The 26,255-nt window shown below is 40.9% G+C and overlaps 1 protein-coding gene across 4 annotated transcripts in view; it reads left to right on the plus strand.

The window, feature by feature from the left end:
* Window positions 1–26,255, plus strand: part of EXOC4 (exocyst complex component 4) — an 815,858-nt gene that overhangs the window by 644,574 nt on the left and 145,029 nt on the right. For all 4 annotated transcript variants that reach the window (XM_054494593.2, XM_063667851.1, XM_054494594.2 and 1 more), the window contains one exon: window positions 22,312–22,467. In XM_054494593.2, coding sequence (XP_054350568.1) covers window positions 22,312–22,467 — 156 coding nt within the window. The remainder of the gene's footprint in view (window positions 1–22,311; window positions 22,468–26,255) is intronic.

Here is a 26,255-nt window from a genome sequence, read left to right on the forward strand (position 1 = left end):
CTTTTCTACCTACTACTTATATGACCCTGAAAAGCTCCTCAGCCTCTCTGCCTTGATTTCCTCATCTGCAAAAAGGTAATAATAGTCCTTTCCTCAAAGGGTTGTCTCAAAAAATGTCAATCTTTTATAACTGGTTTTAGCGAAGTGATATGCTCCCCCCAAAATGATTTGCTGCTGTTTTGATAATGATAATAATGGTAATGACAGTGATTGCCTTTACCAGTTCCCATGACAGTATTCCACATATTTCATAATCTGCCCTATAAAAGATTGATCAGATTTCTTGCTGGTGTCTTCCCAGCCTGATTCTTTTAATGCAGCCAACCCTTCCTCATGTCCACCCAAGATGGGCATGCAGGCCTGTTATGGACAATACTAGATATTTGTTCAAGAATCCTCCCATCCCTTTACTGTTACGACCCACTTCTCCCAACTGAACCGTTCCTTAAGAACTCTCTTCTTGGGCAGCTTTCAAATTACCTTTGGAAACAAGATGAAGATAACCAAGAGCCAAATTTACCACCGCCCCCAGTCAGTTAGGAAAGGACCATGTGACCTATTCTTCATGAGATCCTCCTAGCTTCTAGAGAGTACCACTTTGTAATTATTCATGAACTATGTTTTAATTATCTGTTCAGAATTTTGCCTACAATTCCAAATTCACCCCATTTCTGTAATTTACATTCCTTTTCTTTTATGAACATCAGTGCTTTGCTCCCAGGCATTTTTTCCTGTGTGTCAGGATACCTTCAGAATGATCAGCAGTGGTTCTGTGATTCCATGCTTTGAATTATCTTGGCACCACAAGATCCTTCCCTAAATTTGTTGAACCTTTCAGGAATTTTTTTGATCTCAATAACCATTAACAAATACAGTGGATCACTGCATCCTTAAAACAATTCATTCACTTGGTTTCTAGAATTCTGTTTATTCAACAAAAGTTTATTGAGTGCTTGTACAAGAGTTTGTAGATATAACAGTGAACTAAACAGATTAAATATCTGTTTTCATGGGGTTTATGTTCTGTTGTGGATGGGAGAGGGGAGATAGACAATAAATGAATGTAATACATAAACGTAAAGAATTTTAGGGCCTGGCGTGGTGGCTCACGCCTGTAATTCCAGCACTTTGGGAGGCCGAGGCGGGTGGGTCACGAGGTCAAGAGATTGAGACCATCCTGGCCAACATGGTGAAACCCTGTCTCTACTAAACATGCAAAAAAATTAGCTGGGCGTCGTGATGCGCACCTGTAGTCCCAACTACTCAGGAGGCTGAAGCAGGTGAATCGCTTGAACCCAGGAGGCGGAGGTTGCAGTGAGCCAAGATTGTGCCACTGCACTCCAGCCTGGTGACAGAATGAGACTCTGTCTCAAAAAACAGAACAAAACAAAAGAATTTTCAAAGATAGTAAGTACTGTGGAGAAAAGAAATGGAGTAAAGTAGATAGACTCAGGAGTGTGGGAGGAGCAGGTTGTAGTTTTAAATAGGATGCCCCAGGGAGGCTCTGTTGAGTTGAGCTTAGAGGAAAGGCTCCAAGGAGTTGAAAGAGTTTGACCAGCCATCTGGGAAGAGTGCGCTAGCGTAGGGTGAAGGCCAGGAGACAGGACTGTCCGGGACACTTTTAAGGAACAACGGGGAGGCCAGCATTGTTGGAGTAAAGTGAGCGAGAGGAGGAAGGGTATTGGAGTATCACCAAGAGGGAACAGAGGACCTGGTAGGCCACTCTAGGGGTGCTGAGTTCTACTCTGAGTGAAATGGGAAGCCATTACAAGGATTGTGCATAGGAGCGGCATGATCTTACATGTATTTTAAATTTTAAGTATTGAAAATAGGCTTTAGGGAGACAAGGATGGAAGCAGTGAGACCAACTAAAGGCCAGAGTGGTAACCCAGGTGAGAAATGAAGACTCTTTGCACTGTTGGTAGCAGCAGAGATGGAGGGAACTGGGTGAACTCTGAATGTATTTGAAGGACCAGCCAGCTGAATTCCCTGCCAGATTGAAGATAGGGTGTGAGAGAAAGAAAGGTGTCAAAAATAACTCTCAGGATTTTATATTTGAGCAGTGAAAAGATGGATGGAGTTGCCAGCTGTTATGACGGAGGATGCTGCAGGTCTGGGCAGGCAGATCAGGGCTTAGATTTGGAGTATCTATTAGCCATATGGAGGAGGGAGTTGGACATATGCATCAAAACAAGAGAGGTCTGGCCTGGAGATAGCTATTTGGCAGCCATCGACATATAAATAGTATAGCTAAATGGAATTTAAAACTATGGGACTAGATGAAATCTTCACAGGAGGGAGTATACTCATGGCAAAGAAGAGGACCGTGGACTTTATGAAGTTTGCAAGATGGCGAGAAACCATCCAAGGCATTGACAAGCAGCAGCCGGTGAAGGAGGAGGAAAACCTAGAAAACGTAGTGCTGTAGTGTTGCCAGCATTAGAACTCAGCACGGACTGAATGATAAATGTAGCATGGACCGAGTGATAAATGTAAATGTTTTTGTGGAGTAGTAGGGATGAAAACTGGACTGGCGTGGCCTTAAAAAAGAAACTGGGAGTAGAGGAAGGGTAAATAGAGGCAAAACTTTTACACTGAGTTTTGCGGCAAAGGTGAACAGAGAAATGGCATAGTGGCTGGAGAAATGAGGTCACAGGAAGGTTTTTTTGTTTTATGTGTTTTTTAAATAGAAGAAATAAGTACATATTTGTATTTGAAGAAAAGGACTTGGGAAGAAGGGAAACTTGGTGATGTAAGAGAGAAAGGGGGAAATCCCTGAAATTATGTTTTTGGCCGGGGAAGTAGTGCTGGAGGAGGGGTGCGCAACTGGAATGATTGGTTTAGGCAGGAACATGGATAGTTTTGCCCGTGCTGTCTGTCCGTTCTGTAGGAATTCTGTTATTTCTCTGTCATTCATATTTTACCACTTTGTCCAAACAGCAAAACTCTATCTCCCTTGGACTACTACTTCTGGAACATGGCCATTGCTTTTGGTTTTTGACATATTCTGGTTGTCAGGAGCATTTTGATTCCTTCCCATAAGAAACTCTCCTGCTGCGGTATCTCTCCTAGCCACGGTCTCTGAAATGGTGTCCACTTGTTGGTGCCCACTGTCAGATCTCAGGGGATTATCTGGGAGGGATCTACCGTAGTTGCTGAATAATGGACCTAGTTTAAATTTTTCTCAGGATTGGGAAAAGTATTCTTTGAGGCTTTGAAAGGGAATAAATAGAAAATCATCTTTCTGGTTGTTATACAACAATGCACACTCAAAGGCACAACACATGCCCCCACGGTGCTGTTGCTGCTGGTTAATCAGCATATTCAGGTTTCTGGAGAAAGTGTTTTCTTATTGTATGACTCTGAAGATGCAAAGTGTCCTTACTTCCTCTCTTCCCATTTATTGCCCTCCCCCAGATTGGCACCTGCTGAGGAGTAATTAGGGCAGTCCTAATTTGGACGGCCAAATCCTGATTACAGTGAGGGGAAAAACAGGAAATGTTCTAGTTTTGCTGCCAGCAAATGACTGACTTAAATAGAAAGCCATATACAATTCAAATGATCCAAAATGGTATAACACTGGGGAAGGAGGAAGGGAGCAGGAAGACATTGCAATCTGATTTTCTCCCATGTGATCCTCAGCAGATATCCTTCAGAGAAATCATCAAATCTAGAAGCTCACAATGCCCTCTGCTGAGGGTTGGCTTGTTTTCCAAGCTTCCCATGAAAACCTGGGCAGCTCCTGGGAGCTTAGAGATCTGAGGAAAAGTGAAAAACATATCACCTTTCTATGAGTACCTCACTCTAGAGACAGACTGTGCCTCAGGTAGTGTCAGGTTACATGCTTTGGATGAAGAGAGGTTTCCTAAAAAGGGATATGAGGGCTAGAAGTCTTTTCCCTAATTATCCACACCCCTTGGGGCTTAAAGGGAAACTCAGCTGTGAATTCTGTACTGCTCCTCATTAGGAATCAGGCACTTGGCCCATGAGTCGCGTACTTCCAAGCAGAGTGCTTCCCTCCCCTTGCCTGTCCTCTGTCCTGAGATCCAACCAGCAGCTCATGTGTCCCAAAATAATAATTTAAAGATTGGAAATCACAGTTTTTGGAAGTTTCTCTCTCTTCCAATTTACCATCAGTTCATTAATCAATTTTTTTTTTCTTGGAGGTGGGGGATAAGGGGGCTCTCTGCCTTGTGTTGGGCCTGGCAGAGAATACAAATAAAACCTCTTCCCTAGTGTTAGAGGCTCAGTTGGTTTGAGTTGATTTAAGACACAAGCATGTTACTTTTAGCACACCCCTTTCACAACTTCAGAGAGGAGCTAGAATTCATGCTGGACATGAAGAAAGAGTGAGAGGAGGAGAAGCCTGCACTCGCTGATGGCAGACATCGGAGCTGGCACCAGGCTAGGCAGCTTGTTGACCCTTGATATGCTCATTGAGGAAATTTCTGCCAGACTGAACAGGACGAGCAAGCAGTGGAGCAGCATGGACGACCGTGGTGCATGGGAGAAAGGCTGAGAAATCACAGTGACTAGAGTGGACAGTGTGGTTGGGTAGAAATGGGCAGGAAAGGGGAAATTTCCTGTATTAGGTCAAAGAGTGCTATCATAGGTCTTGGTAAGAAGGAGGACATGATCAAAGTGGTGTTTTATGATCTCACTGGCACCACTGTGCTAAATAGCAGAAACTACACACTAGGGGCTCTGGTGGCTTCTGAAGCCCTTCAGGTTTCCTGTGTAGCCAGAGGCCAGGGTCCTATAGGAATGAGACTCTCCTTGAGCTGGCCTTGGAGCTTTTGCCAGCCTAACTTAACTTGGAACCTCAGAGTGAGAGACAGGACTAGCTGGATTTCTTGGCCGACTAAGAATCCCTAAGCCTTGCTGGGAAGGTGACCGCATCCACCTTTAAACACGGGGCTTGCAAGTTAGCTCACACCCAACCAATCAGGTAGTAAAGAGAGCTCACTAAAATGCTAGTTAGGCAAAAACAGGAGGTAAAGAAATAGCCAATCATCTGTCGCCTGAGAGCACAGCAGGAGGGCCAATGATCAGGATATAAACCCAGGCATTCGAGCCGGCAACGGCTACCCTCTTTGAGTCCCCTCCCTTCGTATGGGAGCTCTGTTTTCACTCTATTAAATCTTGCAACTGCACTCTTCTGCTCTGTGTTTGTTACTGTTAGAGCTGAGCTGAGCTTGCCGTCCACTACTGCTGTTTGCCGCCATCGCAGACCCGCCGCTGATTTCCATCCCTCCAGATCCGGCAGGGTATCCGCTGTGCTCCTGATCCACCAAGGCGCCCATTGCCACCCCTGATCGGGCTAAAGGCTTGCCATTGTTCCTGCATGGCTAAGTGTCCGGATTTGTCCTAATTGAGCTGAACACTAGTCACTGGGTTCCACGGTCTTCTGTGACCCACGGCTTCTAATAGAACTGTAACACTCACCACAGGGCCCAAGATTCCATTCCTTGGTATCTATGAGGCCAAGAACCCCAGGTCAGAGAACATGAGGCTTGCTACCACCTTGGAAGTGGCCAGCCACCATCTTGGGAGCTCTGGGAGCAAGGACCCCTTGGTAACAAGAACAGCCAAGGGCATATACCAGGGAAACCCTCTGCAAGCTCCAGCTTGTGATCTGTCTCTTGAAGCTATGTTGTCTCCTAACACTGATATATATTCATTTCTATTAAACATTAAATAAGTACCAAAAACATTATAAAATATACACAATATCTGTTTCATAGAGGGCATTCAGCAAATGAGCTTTTATTGTGTGCTCCTGTAATTTATTATGCATAACTTTATGCTGGTATTTATTCCACTGTATTGTAATTTAGACTTTTAAAATATATTATTTCGTTAGTTATTGGTTTAACTGTCTTTCTTTAAAAAAAAATATTGTTTTTCAATTGTAGCTTCACATCAAGGTTATTTGGGGAAACTTCAAAACACACATCATGGGTTTTCCATACTAGGTCCACTGAGAGTTGGGCCTGGGCAAGTTTAGTTTTAAAAATAGCCTCAAAGTGATTCTCATGTGTTGGTGGTTAGAAATCATTGGTCTGGGCCAGGCAGGCACGGTGGCTCACACCTGTAATCTCAGCACTTTGGGTGGCTGAGGTGGGTGGATCACCTGAGGTCAGGAGTTCGAGACCATCCTGGCCAACATGGTAAAACCTCGTCTCTACTAAATATACAAAAATTAGCTGGGCATGGTGGCAGGTGCCTGTAATCCCATCTACTCAGGAGGCTGAGGCAGGAGAATCGCTTGAACCTGGGAGGCAGAGGTTGCAGTGAGGACTCGGTCTGGAAAGAAAGAGAGAGAGAGAGAGAGAGAGAAGGAGGAGGAGGAGGAGGAAGAGGAGGAGGAGGAGGAGAAGGAGAGAGAAAGAAGGAAGGGAAGGAGGGAGGGAGGGAGAAATCACTGCTCTGAACTCTTAGCTTCCAGAAGTTATTATGTCATTTTCCACACACCTGTCTGCAGTATCTTGTATGGTGTCTCTGTATAGGCCTTGCACTCTTGTTTTTTGATCAAGTGAATCCCTTCACTCATCCTTTCCGGTACATATCAGTTGCCCTTCTGGCCAAATACACCTAACCAGTTGTCCTACAGATTCTATAGCAAGCAGCCAGTCCTCATTTCTCCTACCCAACTCACTCTACCATAATCAGATAGGAGTCTGTTGCAGTGACCTTGACACAAAGTAACAAGGACCTAGACTGGAAAGAAAATAAATACTCAGTAAAGTATTAATACATAGTCTCTGTGCAAGGGACTTTATAGTCATAGCTCATCTAGTCAGTCACAACAGTTCTGTTAAATTAGATTCTCTCTGCCTTTCAGATGAGGAAACAGAGGTTCAGAAAAGTTAATAACGTGGCAAAGGCCACAGAGCATAAAGTGGTAGTGCACGTGTGAAAAGCACTAGCTCTATCTCAGTCTTCAGCCCAAAGGAGAGGCAATGGAATTAAAGAGGAAATAGGAAACCTGAAAAATGCTTCACATGCTTTAGAGAGACAGTGTAATAACTAGGAAAATAGACTGCAGAACAGCGGGTCTGGATTCATTTCAGGTTCTACCTTGCTAGTTGGCTGACCACCATCAAGTTCCCAGCCTTCTGTGCCTCTGTATTTCTCCTATCAAATGGAAGTAATAATAGTACCTGCCACACAGGGTGGTTGTGAGGATTAAAAGTTAATATAGGCCAAATGCTCAGAAGAATGCATAGCTCATGGAAAAGGCTAAATTGTCAGCCAGTACAATTATCTATTGTTGCTGCAATTGGTGTTTTGTATTATTGACTTTTAAATTAATTCATTGATGATATTATTGATATTCAATAATAAGACAGTACAAGAAAGTTTTTTAAATTTTTTTATTATCATACTTTAAGTTCTGGGCTACATGTTCAGAACATGCAAGTTTGTTACATCGGTATACACGTGCCGTGGTGGTTTGCTGCACCCATCATCCTGTCATCTACATTAGGTATTTCCCCTAATGCTATCCCTCCCCTAGCCCCCCAGCCCCCGACAGGCCCCGGCGTGTGATGTTCCCCTCCATGTGTCCATGTGTTCTCATTGTTCAACTCCTACTTTTGAGTGAGAACATGCTGTGTGTGGTTCAGAAAGATATTTTTATGTCGTTTGTTATTTTCCTGGTGTTTTGTGCTTCAGTTATATCATTCATTCCTTCAATCTGTTACTCATTCAAAAATCATTTATTAAGCACTTCTAGGAGCCAACGTTATTCTAGGGCTAAAGGTGAAGAAGTGAATTGACTAGGTAAGGTCCTTGCTTTCATGGATTTTACACCTTAATGGAGGGAGCTAGATAATAATCAAGTGGAAATAAACAATAAACTTCTGATTAATAAGGATGATGTGATTGAAAAAAACAACAGGTTCAAGTGAGGAGAGTAGGTTCAGGGAAGACGTCGCAGAGGATGTGGCGTTTGAGCTCAGTTCTGAAGGATGAGAAGGAGCCACGTGGAAATGTGGGAAAGAGCGCTCCAGGTGGAGAAAGGAGCAAGTCCAAAGATGGGAACTAGCTTGTATTCAGGTTAGTGAGCAAAGAGAATGAATACTGAGTGACCTTAGACAGGTAGAGGGGTCAGATCATTTGGGTCATTTCTGGCTGCACATGAGAATCACATGGGAGCTTAAAACATATCCAGACTGAGCCCCACTTCAGACTGTGAAATTGATGTATTTTTAAAATGCTTCCCAGGTGTTTTCATGTGCAGTCAGGATTAATAACCATTGATAAAGGATCTTGAGGCTAGAGAATTTGAATTTTATTCTCAGTTCAATGGGAAGACATGCAAGGTTTAAATAGGGAGTCATCTGATCTGAGATCTGCTTATAAAGATCTTAATGATATAAAAACACAGACTATATTTAAATTTGCTTTATTATAAGAAAAATCTGAACATTGATGGTTGAGACAGATTTTTTTTTTTTTTTTTTTTTTTTTTTTTTTTTTTTTTTTTTTTTTTTTGAGGAGTTTTGCTCTTGTTGCCCAGGCTGGAATGCAATGGCGTGACCTTGGCTCTCTGCAACCTCTGCCTCCCAGGTTCAAGCAATTCTCCTGCCTCAACCTCCCAAGTAACTGGGATCACAGGCATGTGCCACCACACTCAGCTAATTTTGTATTTTTAGTAGAGACAGGGTTTCACCACGTTGGCCAGGCTGATCTCAAACTCCTCACCTCAGGTGATCCACCCATCTTGGCCTCCCAAAGTGCTGGGATTACAGACGTGAACCACTGTGCCCAGCTGAGACAGATTTTATATGAATTCTTGGTCCACTACCTGTGTTACAGTATAATTTTTTTCTTCTTGATCCTTTAGGTATCAAACAGTTATGATCCTTCATATGAGAACTTGTCTATTTAACGGTTGTTACTAAATTATCCCCAAGAGTTACCTTCTGTAAACTGTCATTCCAAAGCCTTTTTCCCTTGGTCCTCTTGGATGGTTTCTGTTTTCTATGGGCCTTCTCCAGAGTTATCAGAAGTTGTCATTCTCAGGTAGACATATACACTATCATAAAGCTCTCTGACCAGCATTGAGTATGGTGTCAAAGATGTTCTGATGTTTCTTTCCTCTTTTCCTATGTATCTTGCTCCATCTTAACTGACTTTTTGGTTTTGGTTTTGTGTTTGTTTTGTTTTATTTGGCAGCATAATACTATTATCTTTGCATCCCTAATTGTCATTATCACTTGTGTTGCTGGACATTTCACTGTGATTTCGTCTGCTGCAGGTCCAGTCATTCACAGTCTAAATTGGACGACGGCACTTTAATTTGGACCAGCCTTGTCCAAGGTTCATTGGTTGAGCTTGGCTCCTAGTTTTTGAAGTATCTTGAAAGATTCAGTCTGGGAAAGTAAACATCATGCCCTGGCTGTCACCAAACAGTTGAATCCAATTAGCCCCACCTGCCCCTGGTTGTTTACCTAATGAAAGACTCAGCACCCCAGCTGTGTCCAGGGACCATGCACACTCACACTTCTCAACTGTTCCAGAGAGGAAGTGGTACACATCAGAGCCAGGCGACACCAGCAGATGTTTTCTGAATGAAATTCACTCAGCCGTATCTCGAGGGTGGACCTTTCTCTTGACAGCCTCATCACCTGTACCAAAAGGTACACCTATTTTCCTCTTCCTCTTGGGAACAGATACAAATAGTTACACAGATGGCTCTGTCTGTGGCCCATTGAGCTGTGAATTGAGTACATTATGGTTCTGGTAGGGATGATTAACCTTGCTTCTCCTATGGAATAATTTTTGGAGATGTAGCTCTCCTTTTTTGAGGCTATTTGGATATGTCCTGGAATTCTGTAACCCACATGATCTGGTTTATCAGAAAATCAAAAACAAATAAATGCAATTAGTCAGGGTGCACTTGCCACTTGAGTAAAAAATTTTCTTTAGGGTAATTGTTTATTGCTGATCAATGCCAGTATTTCAAATTAGAATATTTGGGATTACTTTTGGGATTGGTGTTCATTCCAATATGTACTAACATATTTATTGTTGAGGGCAGTATGTTAGTAGCATTTTCATTCATTTGGATGACTGGTTTTTAATAAAATGGGATCGATGCATATTAGAGATAATGTAATCTTGAATTACTGAATTAATCCAGTCCTTTAAAAATATGTAAGTAAATAATGTGGGTACCTTTAATGTCATCCAACCTAACCTAATTTTTTTATTTCAGCTAATGCTAAAATGGAAAATTCTAGCCCTTCAAAATGTACGATACCATCTCACACCTACAGATCCAACTATTTCCTGAACCTCAGGGCAGATATGGGCCAGCGTGGATGGGCTCAAAGATGTAGATGCTGACAAAATGAGTTAGGCTTGGGCTTCTCACTCTGTGGAACAGAATTTGACCTATAGTGTGGGTCTAAGAGGAATTGAGTCACACAGCCAAGATTCTTTCTAGATATGAATGGTGAAATCTCCCACAGCCAAGATTCTTTCTAGATGTGAATGGTGAAATTGAAATTTTATGTAATTTCCACATGTCACAAAATATTGTTCTTTTAGTTTTTTAAAAACCATTTTAAAATGTCAACACCATTGTTAGCTTACAGGACATACAAAGACAGCTGATGGGTAGATTTGGCCCACAGGTCATGGTTTGCCCACCCCATTGTATCAGACAGAGTGCTAATTGGGAAGTTATGGATAAGTGTAAAAGGAGGGGTTTTGTTTGGTTTCCAAAGGGAGAGATCATTGTAGGCTGACATAGTCAACAGATTCTTCACAGAGAAAGTGAGTTTTTGAAGAGACTTTCCAATAATAGGCCACCTAGGAATAAGTAGCGTAGAAGGGAAAGGCTTGTCAATAATCTCTCTTTGGTTCATTTGTTTTATGAGTCAGGACTATTTTACGTTGGGGTTTTTCAAAGAGGGACACACCTGTATTCATTACCTGATTTGTATTGAATCCAGAGAGGCATGGTGAAGGGCATGGCACAGAGTGATCTTTGATTTGGTTAAATACCAAATGACTTGACAGCTCATCAAAGTTGTTTAGAGTGGAGAAGAAAACGGAAACCATTAAGATGCTTTTAGTGTAATAAGTTATCTCGACTTTTGAAATTGAAGAGGGCTTCTTTTTATCTCTACTTCAGTTCTTAGATGCCTTCCAAATACCAGGTATTGTGCTAGGCACTAGAGACACAAAAACTAAGAAGTAGTCAACTCTGCCCTCACAGAACTCATCATCCAGTATGGGATTCCAGCTTACAAAAAAGTGCAGTAGGACCGGTTAAAATAGAGGTTGGCAAACGCAAAGGTTGTGGCCCTTGAGTGCACATTTAAATCACATGGGAAACTCCAAAAATTTCTGTTGCTTGGGTCCCACAGCCCAGAGATTATGATTTACTTGGTCTTGGGTATGGCTTGGGCATCTGGTTTTTAAAATAGCTTCCCCAGGTGATTCTAATGTTTAGTCAAGGTTGGAAACCTCTGGTATAGGGGTGATGAGGCACAAAAAAAGAGGACTCAGATGTACCAAGGGAGGAGCTGGGGCAATGCTTGACAAGTAGAGGCAAACAAGGAGGATGAGAAAAAGGCTTTCTAGGCTGAAATGACACACAGAAGCAGGAAATAATAGATCCCATTTGGAAAACTTTGGAATACTCATCATGGGTAGTGTGTTCAACCAGCATGGGCAAGAGATTGGCTAGGAATAGTGAACAGACACAAAGGAGAAAAGGAATAGCAGGAGATAAAGCTGAAAAGGTAGATGTTCATGCCTTGCTAAGTCTACACTTGGTCTTACCTGGAATTAGAAGTCACTGAAGACTTGTAGGAAGGGTTATAACATGATTGGATTTGTAGTTTAGAAAAATGACTCTTCTGACTGATGTGGTGAGTTGAACTGATGGTCTTGTAGCTGCAGGCGAGAAGCCCAGTTACAAGGTTATTGCCAAGTCCAGATGAAAAAAGATGAGGATTTAAATATAGGTTAATAGCAGTGAACCTGGACAGGAAATGACAGATTTATTAAGATATTAAGGAAGTGGAATTGGCAGGATGTGGTGACTGGGTAATTAGGATGACATGACTCTGCGTTCCTGAGTTGAATAACAGGATGGCTTGAATAGGGAACATTAGATGCTCAGTGATAGAGAGAGAGAGAGAGAGAGAGAGTAGTTAGTAAATTGAGTTCCTCTTGACTCATTTTAACTTGAAATGCAGATGGAACTTTCAAGTAGAGTTCTACAGTAAGCCTTTGGATATGCAGACTGGAAACTTAGAAGAGAGGGCTGCCCTAGAGATAATAATTTCAGAGTCATCAGAATATAGATGGTTCAAGTTGGGCAAGAAGATGAGACTGCACAAGTCAGCAATGCAGAATTCTGTGGAACACAGCATTTAAAGTATGGATGGAAAAAAGAGCCATCAGTTTGGCTAAGAAAGGTTAGGATGGTAGGTAAAGAACGTGATGTGGAAAGCAAAAGAGTAGTATTTCAAGAAGAGAGTAATCAAAAGTGTTGAATGCTTTAGAATAGTCAAAGAGTGCAAAGAATAAAATGAAAAGTGCTCTTGGGTTGGTGGAGCAATTTCAGTGGGATAAAGGATCTAGAATCCTGACTGCAGTTGATTTAAGACTGGATTTTGATTTCCTGTCAAAAATTTGGTGCGAATAGATTTATTTATTTATTTTTTTTTTTTTATTTATTTATTTTTTTTTGTACACAAAAAGTTTATTACAGCATTATTCCTAATAGCCAAAAGGTGGAAACAACTGAAATGTTCATCACGTGATGAGTGGACAAACAAAATCTGGCATATCCATACAATAGAGTGTTATTCTTTTTTTTTGGCTTTATAAGAAATCTTTTTTTTTAATTTTATTATTATTATTATTATTATACTTTAGGTTTTATGGTACATGTGGGCAATGTGCAGGTAAGTTACATATGTATACATGTGCCATGCTGGTGCGCTGCACCCACTAACTGGTCATCTAGCATTAGGTATATCTCCCAATGCTATCCCTCCCCCCTCCCCCCACCCCACAACAGTCCCCGAAGTGTGATGTTCCCCTTCCTGTGTCCATGTGTTCTCATTGTTCAATTCCCACCTATGAGTGAGAATATGCGGTGTTTGGTTTTTAGTTCTTGCGATAGTTTACTGAGAATGATGATTTCCAATTTCATCCATGTCCCTACAAAGGACATGAATTCATCATTTTTTATGGCTGCGTAGTATTCTATGGTGTATATGTGCCACATTTTCTTAATCCAGTCTATCATTGTTAGACATTTGGGTTGGTTCCAAGTCTTTGCTATTGTGAATAGTGCTGCAGTAAACATACGTGTGCATGTGTCTTTATAGCAGCATGATTTATAGTCCTTTGGGTATATACCCAGTAATGGGATGGCTGGGTCAAATGGAATTTCTAGTTCTAGATCCCTGAGGAATCGCCACACTGACTTCCACAAGGGTTGAACTAGTTTACAGTCCCACCAACAGTGTAAAAGTGTTCCTATTTCTCCACATCCTCTCCAGCACCTGTTGTTTCCTGACTTTTTAATGATTGCCATTCTAACTGGTGTGAGATGGTATCTCACTGTGGTTTTGATTTGCATTTCTCTGATGGCCAGTGATGGTGAGCATTTCTTCATGTGTTTTTTGGCTGCATAAATGTCTTCTTTTGAGAAGTGTCTGTTCATGTCCTTCACCCACTTTTTGATGGGGTTGTTTTTTTCTTGTAAATTTGTTGGAGTTCATTGTAGATTCTGGATATTAGCCCTTTGTCAGATGAGTAGGTTGCGAAAATTGTCTCCCATTTTGTAGGTTGCCTGTTCACTCTGATGGTAGTTTCCTTTGCTGTGCAGAAGCTCTTGAGTTTAATTAGATCCCATTTGTCAATCTTGGCTTTTGTTGCCATTGCTTTTGGTGTTTTAGACATGAAGTCCTTGCCCATGCCTATGTCCTGAATGGTAATGCCTAGGTTTTCTTCTAGGGTTTTTATGGTTTTAGGTCTAACATTTAAGTCTTTAATCCATCTTGAATTGATTTTTGTATAAGGTGTAAGGAAGGGATCCAGTTTCAGCTTTCTACATATGGCTAGCCAGTTTTCCCAGCACCATTTATTAAATAGGGAATCCTTTCCCCATTTCTTGTTTTTGTCAGGTTTGTCAAAGATCAGATAGTTGTAGATATGTGGCATTATTTCTGACAGCTCTGTTCTGTTCCATTGATCTATATCTCTGTTTTGGTACCAGTACCATGCTGTTTTGGTTACTGTAGCCTTGTAGTATAGTTTGAAGTCAGGTAGTGTGATGCCTCCAGCTTTGTTCTTTTGGCTTAGGATTGACTTGGCGATGCGGGCTCTTTTTTGGTTCCATATGAACTTTAAAGTAGTTTTTTCCAATTCTGTGAAGAAAGTCATTGGTAGCTTGATGGGGATGGCATTGAATCTGTAAATTACCTTGGGAAGGATGGCCATTTTCACGATATTGATTCTTCCTTACCCATAAGCATGGAATGTTCTTCCATTTGTTTGTATCCTCTTTTATTTCCTTGAGCAGTGGTTTGTAGTTCTCCTTGAAGAGGTCCTTCACATCCCTTGTAAGTTGGATTCCTAGGTATTTTATTCTCTTTGAAGCAATTGTGAATCGGAGTTCACTCATGATTTGGCTCTCTGTTTGTCTGTTATTGATGTATAAGAAAGCTTGTGATTTTTGTACATTGATTTTGTATCCTGAGACTTTGCTGAAGTTGCTTATCAGCTTAAGGAGATTTTGGGCTGAGACAGTGGGGTTTTCTAGATATACAATCATGTCATCTGCAAACAGGGACAATTTGACTTCCTCTTTTCCTAATTGAATACCCTTGATTTCCTTCTCCTGCCTAATTGCCCTGGCCAGAACTTCCAACACTATGTTGAATAGAAGTGGTGAGAGAGGGCATCCCTGTCTTGTGCCAGTTTTCAAAGGGAATGCTTCCAGTTTTTGCCCATTCAGTATGATATTGGCTGTGGGTTTGTCATAAATAGCTCTTATTATTTTGAGATACGACCCATCAATACCTAATTTATTGAGAGCTTTTAGCATGAAGCGTTGTTGAATTTTGTCAAAGGCCTTTTCTGCATCTATTGAGATAATCATGTGGTATTTGTCTTTGGTTCTGTTTATATGCTGGATTACATTTATTGATTTGCGTATATTGAACCAGCCTTGCATCCCAGGGATGAAGCCCACTTGATCATGGTGGATAAGCTTTTTGATGTGCTGCTGGATTCTGTTTGCCAGTATTTTATTGAGGATTTTTGCATCAATGTTCATCAAGGATATTGGTCTAAAATTTTCTTTTTTTGTTGTGTCTCTGCCAGGCTTTGGTATCAGGATGATGCTGGCCTCATAAAATGAGTTAGGGAGGATTCCCTCTTTTTCTGTTGATTGGAATAGTTTCAGAAGGAATGGTACCAGCTCCTCCTTGTACCTCTGGTAGAATTCGGCTGTGAACCCATCTGGTCCTGGACTTTTTTTGGTTGGTAAGCTATTGATTATTGCCACAATTTCAGCTCCTGTTATTGGTCTATTCAGAGATTCAACTTCTTCCTGGTTTAGTCTTGGGAGGGTGTATGTGTCGAGGAATTTATCCATTTCTTCTAGATTTTCTAGTTTATTTGCGTAGAGGTGTTTGTAATATTCTCTGATGGTAGTTTGTATTTCTGTGGGATCGGTGGTGATATCCCCTTTATCATTTTTTATTGCATCTATTTGATTCTTCTCTCTTTTTTTCTTTATTAATCTTGCTAGCGGTCTGTCAATTTTGTTGATCCTTTCAAAAAACTAGCTCCTGGATTCATTAATTTTTTGAAGGGTTTTTTGTGTCTCTATTTCCTTCAGTTCTGCTCTGATTTTAGTTATTTCTTGCCTTCTGCTAGCTTTTGAATGTGTTTGCTCTTGCTTTTCTAGTTCTTTTAATTGTGATGTTAGGGTGTCAATTTTGGATCTTTCCTGCTTTCTCTTGTGGGCATTTAGTGCTATAAATTTCCCTCTACACACTGCTTTGAATGCATCCCAGAGATTCTGGTATGTTGTGTCTTTGTTCTCGTTGGTTTCAAAGAATATCTTTATTTCTGCCTTCATTTCGTTATGTACCCAGTAGTCATTCAGGAGCAGGTTGTTCAGTTTCCATGTAGTTGAGCAGTTTTGAGTGAGATTCTTAATCCTGAGTTCTAGCTTGATTGCACTGTGATTTGAGAGATAGTTTGTTATAATTTCTGTTCTTTTACATTTATTGAGGAGAGCTTTACTTCCAAGTATGTGGTCAATTTTGGAATAGGTGTGGTGTGGTGCTGAAAAAAATGTATATTCTGTTGATTTGGGGTGGAGAGTTCTGTAGATGTCTATTAGGTCCGCTTGGTGCAGAGCTGAGTTCAATTCCTGGGTATCCTTGCTGACTTTCTGTCTCGTTGATCTGTCTAATGTTGACAGTGGGGTGTTAAAGTCTCCCATTATTAATGTGTGGGAGTCTAAATCTCTTTGTAAGTCACTCAGGACTTGCTTTATGAATCTGGGTGCTCCTGTATTGGGTGCATATATATTTAGGATAGTTAACTCTTCTTGTTGAATTAATCCCTTTACCATTATGTAATGGCCTTCTTTGTCTCTTTTGATCTTTGTTGGTTTAAAGTCTGTTTTATCAGAGACTAGGATTGCAACCCCTGCCTTTTTTTGTTTTCCATTTGCTTGGTAGATCTTCCTCCATCCTTTTATTTTGAGCCTATGTGTGTCTCTGCACGTGAGATGGGTTTCCTGAATACAGCACACTGATGGGTCTTGACTCTTTATCCAATTTGCCAGTCTGTGTCTTTTAATTGGAGCATTTAGTCCATTTACATTTAAAGTTAATATTGTTATGTGTGAATTTGGTCCTGTCATTATGATGTTAGCTGGTTATTTTGCTTGTTAGTTGATGCAGTCTCTTCCTAGTCTCGACGGTCTTTACATTTTGGCATGATTTTGCAGTGGCTGGTACCGGTTGTGCCTTTCCATGTTTAGTGCTTCCTTCAGGAGCTCTTTTAGGGCAGGCCTGGTGGTGACAAAATCTCTCAGCATTTGCTTGTCTGTAAAGTATTTTATTTCTCCTTCACTTATGAAGCTTAGTTTGGCTGGATATGAAATTCTGGGTTGAAAATTCTTTTCTTTAAGAGTGTTGAATATTGGCCCCCACTCTCTTCTGGCTTGTAGGGTTTCTGCCGAGAGATCCGCTGTTAGTCTGATGGGCTTCCCTTTGATGGTAACCCGACCTTTCTCTCTGGCTGCCCTTAACATTTTTTCCTTCATTTCAACTTTGGTGAATCTGACAATTATGTGTCTTGGAGTTGCTCTTCTCGAGGAGTATCTTTGTGGCGTTCTCTGTATTTCCTGAATCTGAATGTTGGCCTGCCTTGCTAGATTGGGGAAGTTCTCCTGGATAATATCCTGCAGAGTGTTTTCCAACTTGTTTCCATTCTCCCCGTCACTTTCAGGTACACCAATCAGACGTAGATTTGGTCTTTTCACATAGTCCCACATTTCTTGGAGGCTTTGCTCATTTCTTTTTATTCTTTTTTCTCTAAACTTCCCTTCTCGCTTCATTTCATTCATTTCATCTTCCAGGGCTGACACCCTTTCTTCCATTTGATCGCATCGGCTCCTGAGGCTTCTGCATTCTTCACGTAGTTCTCGAGCCTTGGTTTTCAGCTCCATCAGCTCCTTTAAGCACTTCTCTGTATTGGTTATTCTAGTTATACATTCTTCTAAATTTTTTTCAAAGTTTTCAACTTCTTTGCCTTTGGTTTGAATATCCTCCCGTAGCTCAGAGTAATTTGATCGTCTGAAGCCGCCTTCTCTCAGCTCGTCAAAGTCATTTTCCGTCCAGCTTTGTTCCGTTGCTGGTGAGGAACTGCGTTCCTTTGGAGGAGGAGAGGTACTCTGCTTTTTAGAGTTTCCAGTTTTTCTGCTCTGTTTTTTCCCCATCTTTGTGGTTTTATCTACTTCTGGTCTTTGATGATGGTGATGTACAGATGGGTTTTTGGTGTGGATGTCCTTTCTGTTAGTTTTCCTTCTAACAGACAGGACCCTCAGCTGCAGGTCTGTTGGAGTACCTGGCCGGCCGTGTGAGGTGTCAGTCTGCCCCTGCTGGGGGGTGCCTCCCAGTTAGGCTGCTCGGGGGTCAGGGGTCAGGGACCCACTTGAGGAGGCAGTCAGCCCATTCTCAGATCTCCAGCTGCGTGCTGGGAGAACCACTGCTCTCCTCAAAGCTGTCAGACAGGGACATTTAAGTCTGCAGAGGTTACTGTTGTCTTTTTGTTTGTCTGTGCCCTGCCCCAAGAGGTATAGCCTACAGAGGCAGGCAGGCCTCCTTGAGCTGTGGTGGGCTCCACTCAGTTCGAGCTTCAGGGCTGCTTTGTTTACCTAAGCGAGCCTGGGCAATGGCGGGCGCCCCTCCCCCAGCCTCGCTGCCGACTTGCTGTTTGATCTCAGACTGCTGTGCTAGCAATCAGCGAGACTCCGTGGGCGTAGGACCCTCTGAGCCAGGTGCGGGCTATACTCTCCTGGGGCACCGTTTCCTAAGCCCGTCGGAAAAGCACGGTATTCGGGTGGGAGTGGCCCGATTTTCCAGGTGCCGTCTGTCACCCCTGGAAGGGGAACTCCCTGACCCCTTGAGCTTCCCGAGTGAGGCAATGCCTCGCCCCTGCTTCGGCTGGCGCACGGTGCGCTCACCCACTGACCTGCGCCCACTGTCTGGCACTCCCTAGTGAGATGAACAGGGTACCTCAGATGGAAATGCAGAAATCACCCGTCTTCTGCGTCCCTCACGCTGGGAGCTGTAGACCGGAGCTGTTCCTATTTGGCCATCTTGGCTCCTTCCTCGCGAATAGATTTAAAAAGCCCTTTTCTTGTTTCTAACTTGTAGAAATTCTGGATAAAAAAATTATAACTTTAAAAGTATTTTAAATATGTAACCAAACTCAAAAGGATGAAAGAGAATCCTCCAGATGCCATGAATGAAAGAGGAATTAAAAGCCAGAAACAGACAAATGTGGAAGTTGAGTGGGCTACAGAGGTTTCAGGACCACATACAGAGGTCAAATAGAGGCTAGCATCTTGACATCTTCCAGGCAGGGAGGGAGCTTTATCTGTGCAGAAGTTATGCAAAGAACTGTTTCATTCATATCTCTTAGTTCATTCATGAATGGAACCAAGAAAACTTGGGACTTAAGAAGGAGCTACCCAGCCTGGAGTAGAAAAGTAGCCCCTAAAAGAAATCAGAATCCCACACCTCATGTGATACGTGCAAGTAAGAACCTCAATTTGTACTACCTGCATAGGGAGAAAAAGCCTTAAGCCAAAAATAAAAAATAAAAAAAAAGGAAAACAATTTAAAAACCTATTTGGAACCAGGGAAACTCATAGAACCCAGAAGAGGCAAATGCAGACTACGTAACAGTGATATCTTGAAAATTCTGGGCAAATGCAAGATTCCTACAGAGGATAAGTCCCATTGAAGTAGAGCTTCCAGAACAAAGCAGCAGACCACATGAGGAAATGCACCATCATGAGAAAAGAAGGCAAATGCAACAAACAGGACACTTGACATCTACAAGAACTACCAAAGAATATAAAGCCACTTCATAAAAGGAACTTAAAAGTTGTTGATTTCTAAAACATTCAAGGAGATTAAAGAACAGATTCCATGATACAAGAACAGGACAGTTTGGGAGGCAAAAGCCAGTAGATTTGTAAAAGAGGCAAATAGAAAATCTAGAAATGAAAAATATAATAACTGAAAATTTTTCGAAAAGCAGTAGATGGGTTAAATCATAAAGTAGACCTTGGAGAGAGATTTCATGAATGAGAGGTGAGACAGTGAAGTCACTTAGTGCAGGCTGCTCCTTTGATGATTGCCTTTGAAGGAGAGGGAGCAGCTTTGTTAGAGAGGAATGCAGGGAAGAGATTCATTCATTCATTTTTAAAATAACAGAGGATTAGGGAATATATAGTGGAAAGAGTAAAAATACAGGAAAAAGGGGAGATAGGTCGGGGAGAAAAGATCCCCAAGAGCCTAACTAGAGGAATTACTGGAAATGAATGAGGATGAAACAGATTTGAACATATTTCTGTTGAGGGTAGGAGGTCAAATATTTGAAAGTATGTAATTAGATCCCTTCCTTCTCTGTTAGATAAGAAGGATATGGGGGATAAGCAATGAGGAGATACAGAAAGAGCAAATGATTTTTAAAGAAATAGCTACTAAGATAAATGGGGAGATGAGTCTGATCAGAGACAGGTATAAAGAATGTTAGAGAACATTGAGGGGTACACCTGCAACAGAATCTCTTATCTGAGGTGGTACCGTGCTATAAGATTGCATGTAGCAATGCAAGTATAAGATTGTAAAAGTTAGATTGTTGGATTAGTCCATAAATATTGCAGAAAAGATGCAAGGAAATAACAAAAGAGGGAATAGAAAATAGCAGTAAGAAAGTAATATGAGAGATTGGAGGGAAGAAGTTTCTGTAATCCAATTTTTGTGTCTCTGACCATGGTTACTATGAGAAAGCATTTGCTTATAGTGAATTAGAAGAATTCTAGAATCTGTTTTCCTCCTGCCTCACCTCATTTCCCATGCAAGTGTGCCTTGAGCTCAAAACTTTAGAAGAATAAGAGAGCAAATGAATAGCTTTCTTATTTATTCTGGTTTATTTTAAAAGAACCAGGGTAATATTGCTCCGCACAACAGCGGTCCCCAACCTTTTTGGCACCAGGGACTGGGCTGACATTTGGGGTGAGAAAAAGGGGATGGGATGGTTTTGGGATGTAACTGTTCCACCTCAGATCATAAGACATTAGTTACTTTCTCCTAAGAAGCATGTGATCTAGATCCCTCGCATGCGTGGTTCACAATAGAGTTTGCGTCCCTATGAGACTCTAATGCCACCGCTGATCTGGCAGGAGGTGGAGCTCAGGTAGTAATGCTCACTGGCCCGCTGCTCACCTCCTGCTGTGCCGCCCAGTTCCTAACAGGCCATGGACCAGGACCAGTCCGTGGCCCAGGGGTTGGGGACCCCTGCCCTACAACATGAAACTCTGTTACCTTAAATCAGTCTGTCATGAATCAAGGTTTGTAGGCTTCAACTTTTTGTTTTTGTTTTGTAGAGAGGGTCAATCTGTGTTGCCCAGGCCAGTCTTGAACTCCTGGCCTCAACCAATCCTCCTGCCTCAGCCTGCCAAAGTGCTGCAGTCATAGATGTGAACCACTGCATCTGGCTTAGGCTCCACCTTCTTTTGTCTACAAACATTAATTTTCTGTTGGGTCAAGGAGGTATCATACATACGTGCCATATGTATTGTTTATTTGGAAGTGCATAATGCCCCCCAGAGTGAACCCTGTACCAAAAGAGATTCCTGCCTATGATGGGGGCAATCTCCTGGAGTCTTGGTCAGCCCCAGAGGAGAAGCCAGCTAATTGGCACTCCTTTCATAAATAAATGTCATTTCTGTCACCTAGTATTGCTGACGAGGATATTTAGATCGTTGAAATTAGTTATAGTGACACATGTTGAACCGAAAGAAAAGCTTTTTAATTAAGTCGAAATTAAACATTTAAGATGAATTTACAGGTAACATTCTGGTAAGAGCAGTGTTAATAGCTAACCCATGGGCCCTATTAAAAGATTTGAAGCCAGTCAGCTCTAGGTCACTAGTCAGAGCTCACTGGAGATGGCAGTAATCAAAGGCTTTTTCTGCCTGACAACTGGGGCTGAGGGTTTCTTAATGATGGTAGATTGGCTGTGAAGAAAGTGGTGTCCATAATTCAAGCAATACCCTCAACTAGAACTAATTGATAGTTTAAACCAAGAAGTCAGTACAACCTTTTGTAACACTTCCGTTACCTTTCAGGTACTAGTTATGTTGTCACTTAATAGCATTCTTTTACATGGTTATCCCACTTTTTATTCAACATTTTCTTAAAAGGTCCCCCCCAAAACATACCATACGCTTTTATTTATCCTAAGGGATCAAATATGATAAGAGGAGCTAATTAGTTTTTTTCAACTGTCACGATTACTCAACAACTAAGAAACTAAGAATGAAATCTAGAAATGTTTCCCAGTAATGTGGCCTATTAATGGGTATCACAGACTCCAACTTAAATAATGGATTATGTTCAAAAGAGAGATGAGTGTGATTTCTTTTTTCCTGCAGCAAAGGTAGATGAAAATGCTAACTGAATACCAGGCATCATGCTACAGTGTCTTTTTTCTATTGGCTGTGTTTAGGGGTATTGTCCAGTCAGAAGAAAAACTTGTCATCAGTGCATCCTGGGCAAAAGATGATGATATCAGCAGACTCTTGAAATCTCTACCAAACTGGATGAATATGGCTCAACCCAAACAGCTGAGGCCAAAAAGAGAGGAGGAAGAAGATTTCATAAGGTAAAAGGTCCATTTTCTAAGTTGTCCTAAACATAGGGAGGAAGCACATCTGTTTAGCTAATATTTTCTTACATGAAATTTAGGCCAATTCTAAAAATCAAGCAGCAATTACTTGAACTGAGTAAAATCTGTTTTCCTCCTGCCTCACTTCATTTCCCATGCAAGTGTGCCTTGAGCTCAAAACTTTAGAAGGCAAAAAATTAATGTGTGTCAAATTTGGAACATTGCTAAATTGGGTTAAAGTATCTTTTTTTTTTTTTTTGAGACGGAGTCTCACTCTGTCTCCGAGGCTGGAGTACAGTGGCGCGATCTCGGCTCACTGCAAACTCCGCCTCCCGGGTTCACGCCATTCTCCTGCCTCAGCCTCCCAAGTAGGTGGGACTACAGGTGCCCACCACCACGCCCGGCTAATTTTTTGTATTTTCAGTAGAGACGGGGTTTCACCCTGTTAGCCAGGATGGTCTTGATCTCCTGACCTCATGATCCACCTGCCTCGGCCTCCCAAAGTGCTGGGATTACAGGCGTGAGCCACCGCGCCCGGCCTAAAATATCTTTTAATTTATAGGTTCTTCTTTCCTCTTAGAGGAAAAATAGAATTCATTCATTCATTCATTCAGCAAAGCTGTTTATAGCCCCCATATAGGCCATACCCTTTCAAACATGAGAGTAAGATAAGTTCTGTCCGTACAGAATATGTTTCTGTCCATACGGAATATGTTATGATTGTTCTTGACATGTTCTCCAGTCCGTAGAACTGTTAGTTGGACTTTCTGGAAAATACAAATGTGCTTCCTGTGTGTGTGTTCGCATACATTGTATTATCCGTGATTGTTTTCTATGTTTTAACAAAAGTAGAGTCTTTCTTTTAACTTTATCACTCAACATTTGACTTTGTTCAGTTTAAATTATTTACTTAGCCATGAAAATGTAGCCTAATTTGATGAAGCTACTCATTTCCATATGGCTGGCTTGCCACAGTGAAACATTTTCACCTCTGTCACTTTAGAGCTGTGTAAAGTAGAAGAACAATGGTGGTAATACTTGTCACATCAAAGTTAGGTTTAATATTATTTTCTTTTGCCTAAGTGAATGAATAAGTGGTAAAAATAAAATAAAAGCATTTTAAAGAAACAAAGACTAGAAGAGGAATAAAAGGAGTAATGGCCCATGTTTTAATTCATCACAGAACTGTGTTCTTATCTCTCTCAAATTGTGCAACTGTAGACAAATCTTTACTGCTCACAAAGTTAACCTATAATCATATACTACAGTGCCATATTTTTATGAACTTTTTAGTATGAAAATTTCCTATAGCGTCATGTTAAACTTTCTCAAAACCATGATACTTGAAAGTGCATGTGTAATTTAACCTAAATTCTTTCTGTTTGTGTTTTTCTTCCTTACTATTCACAGTATCTGAAAGAAACTTGTTAGCTAGTTAATTATATAAGAAAACTGTCTCTCTCCCCACCTTTGTTTTTTGAAGGAGCAATTTTAGGTTTGCAGAAAAACTTGAACAGAAAGTACAGAGTTGCCATAGATCCCCTTACACCTCCCCCAACCATTTCCTCTGCTTTTAACATCTTGCATTCATGTGGTATATTTGTTATAATTGATGAGCTAATACTGATACAATATTAATGACTAAAGTCTGTAGTTTACATTAAGGATCACTCTTCATATTCTAAATATATGGGTTTTGACACATGTATAAGGAATATATCCACCATTACAGTATTATGCAGAATAATACTTTTGCTGCCCTAAAAACGTCCTGTGTTCCTCCTATTCATCCCTCCCTCCCTCAACACCCTGAACCCCTGGCAACCACTGATCTTTTTATTGTCTCCATAGTTTTGTCTTTTGCAGAATGTTATATAGTTGAAATCATACAGTATGTTTCCTCTTGAGAATGACTTATTTTGCTTAGCAATGTGCATTTAAGTTTCCTCCATGGTTTTTTTTGTGGTATTATTGCTCATTTCTTTTTATCTCTGAATTATGTTCCATTTCATAGGTGTACCACTTTATTCACTCATCTATTGAAGGATATCTTAGTTGCTTTCAAGTTATGGCAATTATGAACAAAGGTGCTGTAAATAATTTGTGTGCTGGTTTTTATGTGGATGCAAGTTTTTAACTCATTTGAGTAAATACCAAAGAATGTGATTGCTGGATCATAAGGGTAAAATACGTTTAGTTGTATAAGAAACTGCCAAAATGTATTCCAAAGTGGTTGTATCATTTCACATTCCTACCAGCAAGGAACAAGAGCTCCTATTTCTCCGCATCCTTGCCAACATTTGATGCTGTCAGTGTTTTGGATTTTAGCCATTCTTATGAATATGTAGTGATACCTCATTGTATTAATTTGCAATTTCCTAATGACATGTGATGTTGAACATCTTTTCATATGCTATTTGCTGTCTCTATATCTTTGGTGAAGTGTTTATTCCAATCTTTTGCCTACTTTTTAATTGGGTTATGGGTGTTCTTGTTCAGTTTTAAAAGTTATTTGTATATTTTGGGTAGCAGTCCTTTATCTGATAAGTATTTTGCAAAGATTTTCTCCCAGCCAGTGGTTTGCCTTTTCATTCTCTTCATGATGTCTTTTGCAGAGAAGTTTTAATTAAGTCCAACATATTTTTTTATGGATTGTGCTTTTCTGTCTTCTCTTGTTTTAATTATTTTGTATGGTTCCATTTTTTCTTGTCTTTTACCATATTAGTTATACTTCTTTTTTTACTCCTTGCATTCGTAGTATGCATTTATAACTAATCCAAGACTGCTTTCAATAACACTGTACCACTACACAGGCAGTGTAAGTACCTTATAACAGCATATTCCCAATTCCTCCTCCCTATCCTTTGTAGCATTGCTGTCATTGATTTCATTTATCCATAAGCTAGAATCATTGACTACAATGTTATTGTTATTATTTTGAACAAACTGTTGGATCAAGTAAGAATTAGAAAAGGTTTATTTTTACCTTCGTTTATTCCTTCCCTAATGCTCTTCCTTTCTCAGTGTAGATCCACGTTTCTGATCTGTATCATTTTTCTTCTCTCTGAAGAACTTTTGACATTTCTTGCAAGACAGATCTACTGGCAGCAAATTCTTTCAGTTCTTATTTGTCTGAGAAAGTGTTTATTTTTTCTTCACTTAAAGGATAATTTCACTGAGTACAGAAATCTAGACTGATGTATTAGTCAAGGTTTTGCAGAGAAACAGATCTAATAGGATGGAGGGAGGGATAGGCAGATAGATAGATTGACTGATTATAGGAATTGGCTCATTAAATTATGAGGCCAAGAAGTTCCACCATCCACCATTTGCAAGCTGGAGAACAAGGAAAGTCAGTGGTGTAATTTATTCCATGTCCAAAGACCTGAGAACAGGGGTGGAGGATGAGGCTAGTGTAAGTCATGGAGTCTGAAGGTCTGAGAACCAGGAGCTTCAGTGTCTGAGGACAAGAGAAAATGGATGTCCTGCTCTAGCATACAGAGAATGAATTCACCCATCTCCACCTTTCTGTTCTATTCAGGCCCTCAATGGATTGGATAATACCCATCCATGTTGGTGAGGGAGGATCTTCTTTACTAAGTCTACTCATTAAAATGCTAATGTCTTCTGGAAACACCCTCACAGACACACCAGAAATGTTATACCAGTTATCTGAGCATCTCTTAGCCCAGTCAAGCTGACATATAAAATTAAACATCACAATTGAGGGTTGTTTTTTTTTTCTTTTAACGATTAAATATTTCACTCCACTCTCTTCTTGCCTG

Source organism: Pongo pygmaeus, chromosome 6, assembly GCF_028885625.2.
Source record: "Pongo pygmaeus isolate AG05252 chromosome 6, NHGRI_mPonPyg2-v2.0_pri, whole genome shotgun sequence".
Classification (NCBI taxonomy): Eukaryota; Metazoa; Chordata; class Mammalia; order Primates; family Hominidae; genus Pongo; species Pongo pygmaeus.